The sequence below is a fragment of the Stegastes partitus genome, unplaced genomic scaffold (genome assembly GCF_000690725.1).
Source record: "Stegastes partitus isolate 25-593 unplaced genomic scaffold, Stegastes_partitus-1.0.2 Scaffold522, whole genome shotgun sequence".
NCBI classification, from domain to species: Eukaryota; Metazoa; Chordata; class Actinopteri; family Pomacentridae; genus Stegastes; species Stegastes partitus.
In genome coordinates, this window is record NW_007578253.1 from 261,429 (window position 1) to 268,111 (window position 6,683).

The 6,683-nt window shown below is 39.4% G+C and overlaps 1 protein-coding gene across 1 annotated transcript in view; it reads left to right on the top strand.

Annotated features, from left to right (window-relative positions):
- LOC103361671 (integrin alpha-11-like) overlaps positions 1 to 5,869 on the top strand; it is a 73,007-nt gene extending 67,138 nt beyond the window's left edge. The window contains exons 26-30 of the mRNA XM_008287815.1: positions 590 to 670; positions 770 to 880; positions 1,001 to 1,096; positions 4,651 to 4,764; positions 4,879 to 5,869. Coding sequence (XP_008286037.1) covers positions 590 to 670; positions 770 to 880; positions 1,001 to 1,096; positions 4,651 to 4,764; positions 4,879 to 4,965 — 489 coding nt within the window. The 3' untranslated portion in view covers positions 4,966 to 5,869. The remainder of the gene's footprint in view (positions 1 to 589; positions 671 to 769; positions 881 to 1,000; positions 1,097 to 4,650; positions 4,765 to 4,878) is intronic.
- The last annotated feature ends 814 nt before the right edge of the window (positions 5,870 to 6,683 follow it).

The window sequence follows — 6,683 nt, forward strand, 5'->3', positions numbered from 1 at the left end:
TTCATGTGTAAAAGCAACAAAAAGGCGAAACATCCAAGGGAGTGAATACTTTTTATAGGCATTGTATGTACTGGGTTCACTTTAACACAGGGGTGTGGATTTGCTACTTATTCCCTCGGGGTCATTGTGTGTCAAGACACTGAGGAAGCAAAGTGTTCCGATACACACACGGGCTTTTTACGTATTTCATGTACTATCTCAGTCCATATTCATCAAAGGCTTTTTATTCTTAACCACCCACTTCAGTTCCTGACATTAATTTTTTTGTGCCATATTCCAAGAGCAGCAGTGGATTTTCTCCTTTCTATTATATTATAATAATTATTACTCCTTTCCAAAACTGCCAATTAGAAGAAATATGTCAATTTCAAACAGGCATTTTAAAAGTCTCCTCAACAACAAAAGAGAACAAATCTTACAGATTTATGCCTGCTGATAGTTTTAGCAATGAAGAAGTGCAAAGATGATGATGCAAAAGAGACAGGATCATTGATTTATGTATCAAATTCTGAGACTAGATATTAGACGTGACCTTTATACAGAAACGATATAATACAGCCAAACATTACTGCCCTCTTCTTCTCAGCAGGTACCTGGGTCCTACTGCACACTACCTCTCACCACAAGCAGTCCTGTTACACCTGAGGATCTATCTCACCTGTCACAGCTGGTAAAACTGATGGAGCTTCTTACAGTCAGGAAACCTCAGGAGTCAGTCTGTGTTAAACAAAACATTTTTCTCTTTCTTCCTTTCTGTGTGTGTGTGTAGAACCACAGTAATAGTGTCAGCATGGCAGTCCAGTGCAGACTAAGCCTGTTGACCTCCAGAGAAGTAAAGCTGACACTCAAAGGAAGACTTCAGCTTCCTGCTCTGCTTGCCGTGAGTCATGAAATGTGTTTTTAGTTAGGTTTTTATAAAATGAAAAATGAAGAAGAATGTCAAAGAAAGGAGGACAGAGTGTCTTGGAAATTAACTCACTGACAACCACCTGACTTTCAGGTAAGCTTCAGGTCTCTGGAGTTGCTGACTGCTGCCTCTATCTATTTGGAAGCGTCGAATCCCATGTTTCTCAAGGAGGACAGACCTGTCAGACAGGTAACACTCTGCTCTTAACGATAACTGACTGATATATGAATACATTAATGACTGATCTAAGTGAATGTCTGGCAGAGTTTGTTATGGCTGGATAACATTTGTCAACATTCAAGTTAACAGCACCGCAAACTGCAGCGTCCAAAAAAAATCATACAGCTGAATCAGCATCTCTTGAAAACAGTTTTCCTTTCTCTTTTCAAATTTCCCTTTTCTCGTTATGCATTAAACCAGGGGTGTCCAATCCTGGTCCTCGAGGGCCCCTATCCAGCTTGTTTTAGATGTTTCCCTCTTCCAACACACCTGATTCAAATGACCAGCTCATCATCAAGCTCTGCAGAAGCCTGATAACGATCCTGATCATTTGAATCAGGTGTGTTGGAAGAGGGACACATCTAAAACATGCAGGACTGTGGTCCTCGAGGACCAGGATTGGACACCCCTGCATTAAACTATGTTTGTTTTAGCTCAATAGGATGGTCAGGGTTGCACCAAAACTACACCACAACAAACCTGCTGCAATCATACAACTGATAATAACAGAAGAGATACTGAGAAATATGACTCATCAATTAAATTAGTAGATAAGTCAATATCTCAAATGTACATTGAATACTGATATTGATTCGTCAAAAACAACAACAACAAAAAACAAACTAATTTGCCAAATGGTTTAAATTAAATTTAACTAAATGATTTTGATGCTTTGTTATTTACCAGCTGCATACTACCTATCCTCCCAATAGACACACTATAGCAGGGGTGCCCAATCCTGGTCCTCGAGAGCCCCTATCCTGCATGTTTTAGATGTTTCTCTCTTCCAACACACCTGATTGACATAATCAGGATCGTTATCAGGCTTCTGCAGAGCTTGATGATGAGCTGATCATTTGAATCAGATGTGTTGGAAGAGGGAAACATCTAAAACATGCTGGATAGGGGCTCTCGAGGACCAGGATTCGACACCCCTGCACTATAGTCATGTTCATAAACCATGCTTGCTATAGAACTGTCCTGCCATCTGCTGTCAGAACCTATTATCACACTTAGTGGTTTGTTAAAGTTCCTATACAAACAACAGGTTTTCTTTGAACCATTCACCAGTCATGTGCAAAACAGCAGAAGCACACATCTTAATTAGTAAAAAATGTTAAAGACCTGAAAAAACAAATCGGTAACAAGTTGAGAAAGTCACATGAAGCCATTTCAAAGCAGCTACAGATCCCCAAATCATCTGTGCAAGAAAACACAAGCTATCACTACTGCTGAGAGACAATTGGTCCAGAGGCAAAAAGCAGGTCTGCAATGGATTAGAAGCTGCTGGAGCACAGATGTCAATGTTCACAGTGAAGTGTCTTTTTTTTATAGCCATAAGCTGAGAGGCTGTCATGCAAGAAGAAAGTCCTTAAAGCTACAGTTTGCTGGCGATCACATGGAAAAAGAAAGGGCCTTCTGGAGGAGAGTTCTGTGGTAGGATGAAGCAAAAATTTAGCCATTTGGCCACAGTGACCAGAAAAAAAAATGTTTGGAGGAGGGAAGGTGAGGTGAGGCCCTTTTAACCCCAAAAGCAACAAACCTACCATCAAAAGTTTGGTGGTGGTGGTATTATGCTCTGGGGCTGTTTTGATGCCAGTAGAGCTTGTGCTTTACAAAAAGTAAATGGAATAATGAGGAAGATTACCTTCACATTCAGAAAAACCCCAAATCATCAGCCAGATGGATTGAACTTGGATGAAGTTGAGTGTTCCAGCAAGACAATGACCCCAAACACACACAAAGAAATGACTAAATCAGGCCAGAACTAGGGTTTACACAATCCTCAGAAGTCAGAAGTTTACATACACTAAGATTACTATGACTTCAAACTATTTGGAAAAGCCCAAATGATGATGTCATGGCTTTGGAAGCTTTTGATAGGTTAACTGACAACATTTGAGTTAATTGGAGGCACACCTGTGGATGTATTTTAAGGCACACCTCAAACACACTGCTTCCTTTTGTGACAACATGGAAAATCTAAAGAAATCAGCCAAGATATCAGGAAGAGAATTGTGGACCTCCGCAAGTCTGGTTCATCCTTGGGTACAATTTCCAGATGCCTGAAGGTTCCACGTTCATCTGTTCAAATGATTATACACAAGTATAAACACCATGGGAATGTCCAGCCATCATACCACTCAGGAAGGAGACGGGTTCTGTGTCCCAGAGATGAACATGTTTTGATGCGAAATGTACGTACCAACCCCAGAACGAAGCAAAAGACCTTGTGAAGATGCTGCTGAAGCTGGTAAGAGAGTGTCATTATCCACAGTGAAACCAGTCCTGTACCGACACGGGCTGAAAGACTACTCAGAGAGAAAGAAGCCATTACTCCAAAAGCAACATAAAAAAGCCAGATTACAGTTTGCAAATGCACACATGGAAAAAGACCTTCATTTTTGGAGACATGTCCTGTGGTCTGATGAAACTAAAATTGAACCGTTTGGCCTTACGGACCATTGTTACATTTGGAGGACAAAGGGGGAAGCTTGTAAGCCTGAGAACACCATCCCAAATGTGAAGTACGAGGGTGGCAGCATCATGTTGTGGGGGTGTTTTGCTGCAGGAGGGACTGGTGCACTTCACAAAATAGATGGCATCATGAGGAAAGAACATCATGTGGAAATAGTGAAGCAATATTTCAATAACCCCAACCCAAATGAACAATGACTCTAAGCATTCTGCCAAATTACTCACAAAGTGGCTAAAGGACAACAAAGTCAATGTTTGGAGTGGCCATCACAAAGCCTTGGTCTCAATCCTGTAGAAAGTGTGTTGGCAGACCTGAAAAGACATGTGTGAGCAAGATGGCGAACAAACCTGGCTCAGTTACACCACTACTGTCACGAAGAATGGACTACAATATCAGCAAACTATTGTGAGAAGCTTGTGGAAGGAAACCCAAAATATTTGACCAAAGTCATACAGTTTAAAGGCAATGCTACCAAATACTAAGGAAATGTATAGAAACTTCTTATTTTAAAGAAAGTGATTTTTTAAAAAAACCTCTCTTTCTCATTATTCTGGCATTTACCAAATAGGAATAATTTTGGTAATCCTTACTGACTTCAAATAGAAAAAGTTTAGTCTGATTTAATGTCAGTTAGGGAAAAAAAAAGGGTTATATGTATTTGTATAGAGTGTATGTAAATTTTTGGTTTCAACTGTATAGTTTTGATCCAGCTAATTTTGCTAAATTTCCAGAAGACCTATGATAACTCTATGACAGAACCAAATGCATGATTGTTATTTTATGACAAAGAAGAATGGGTTTCAGTGCTTCCATCATAGAAAATTGCAAGGTATCATTGGAAAGCCAAGACTGCCATGATATACATGGTCTTTACAAGTGTATCTAAACATTTGTTCACAACTCTATGAAGTCAGTTATTTCCTCGTCCTTTAATAATTTATTTCAGCACATTAAAAACTTTGTGTTGTTAGACCATCAGTATCAGAGTACAATACATTATTTTTAGTCAGCAGGTGATGCAATGTTTATTGTGCTATACCTGCAGATAATCCTGGAACTAAGGAAGGAGGAGGATCAGTCCATCCCCATCTGGATTATACTGGGAAGCTCGCTAGGAGGCCTGTTGCTACTGGCCTTACTGGTACTGGCACTTTGGAAGGTATAAACACAACTTATCTAGTCAGAGGATTGATTTTTTCTGCCATTTATACGATCACCAAACTTCAAATGAACATTTTTTAAAATCATAAATCTGTGCCTGCTGTTTTGTCAGATCGGCTTCTTCAACAGACAAAGAAGGCAGAAAGAAGAGGAGCAGTCTGTAGCCACAAAGGAGGGAAGAGCTGTAGTGTGTGGGTGATATTAATGTTGCATTTGGTAGGTCCTCGTAAAATTGGAAAGTAATAACATTAAAAAAAGCTATCAGTAATTAACTGGCCAGCTATGTTTTACAGATATGACTCAATTAACTTAGAGAGACCCTCTTAAGTAATTGCGTCTACAGATTTAGGCTACATTCATTTTGGATTTATTGCACAGACTGTTTTTGTTTGTCTATTTACGTTAATTTTTTAGATGTGGCCAATATCAATTACAGCTTGAACTGGTCAGTCCTGAACAGCCCCGCATGCACATTAGACTAACAACATTACATCGCATCCATCGTACTAACATATAGAAGTAAACATGAAGGCTACAGAAGTCAGCATTTACAGTTTGGTTTAGAAAGTTACACGCAGTAGAAGCCAGCAATTTTGTGAGCAGATGCTATTGATAAGAAGAAAAAGAGACAATTATTAATTATGGCTTTTTGAGCCAGGAGTGCAGGCATCATGACATAAATTGCTTCACATTTCATCCCAAAATCCAACTTTTAACAACATGTCTCAGCACCTCTCCACAAAACTCTCGCAGCAAGACACTCAGTTGACATAATGTAGCATGAATTCCAATTCTAAGTGTTCAGGCTGTGTTGGCATTGCAAAATCTCTGACCAAATGCTGGCTTAGTGTCACAGATGGAAGGAACCTGGATAAGAACTGAGAAGATGGGCGCCCAGATAGCTCAATAGGTTGGGTGGGTGACCTATGAACAGAGGCTATAGTCCACGACGCAGAGGTCGTGGGTTCTGGTCCAGCCCATGAACATTTACTGCAGGTCCTTCCCCCACTCTAATCCCCATATTTCCTGTTTCTCTCTCCACTGTCAACTATCACAAAGGCTAAAAGAAAGTTCCTCTATCCCCACAAAAAATAAATACTTTTTTTTTTTTTTATAAAAGACCTGAAAAGATTGGCTTCTGTGTGATTTGTGGTGTTCTTAGTGGGCAGCCATGGCTCAGGTAGTGGTTTGGGTTGTTAACTAATTGTAAGGCTGGCAGTTCGATCCCCTCCATGTGAAGCCCAAGCTGCTCCAATTGGTGGGTGAGCACCTTACATGGCAGCTCTGCCACCACTGATGTGTGAATAGGGGAATGAGAAACACATTGTGAAGCTTTGTAGTACATAGCTCTGGTAAAAAAAGACCATTTGCCATTCTATGATGGAAAAACAGGTCCAAGCCATATGTGAGCAAAAAATTCCATTTTGGCCCACCTGCAGTTTAAATATAGCCAAGTAATGATCAGAACATGTCCACAGCCCATAATTACTAAAAAAAAAAACCTTTATTATATAACAGTAAATCAGCCGGCTAGATTCAGCTCCAGTCACTCCATCATAAAATTAACTGTTCATTATCACCAACTACAACCTCCAGAGTAATTTCATCTGTCAAAAAAGAGGCCAGTCAAAAAAGTCTAACAGACATGCTGATTAAAAATTAATTAACTGGTTAGTCAAATAATTGTTTGTCATTTTATAACCAAACTAGCAAATGTCTTCTACTTAAATGTATTTTTAGTCTGTTCTAATTTTTTTTGAGACAAAATGATCTCATTGAGAAAATAATCAGCATATTATTTAAAGTAACCATTAATAGTTGTCCCAATATTAATAATTTTTTTAAGTGTTCCATATAGCAAGCTGCTGTAACTCTGTTAGTGCTCAGTAGCTAACATGAAAAATGGCAGTAGCCATC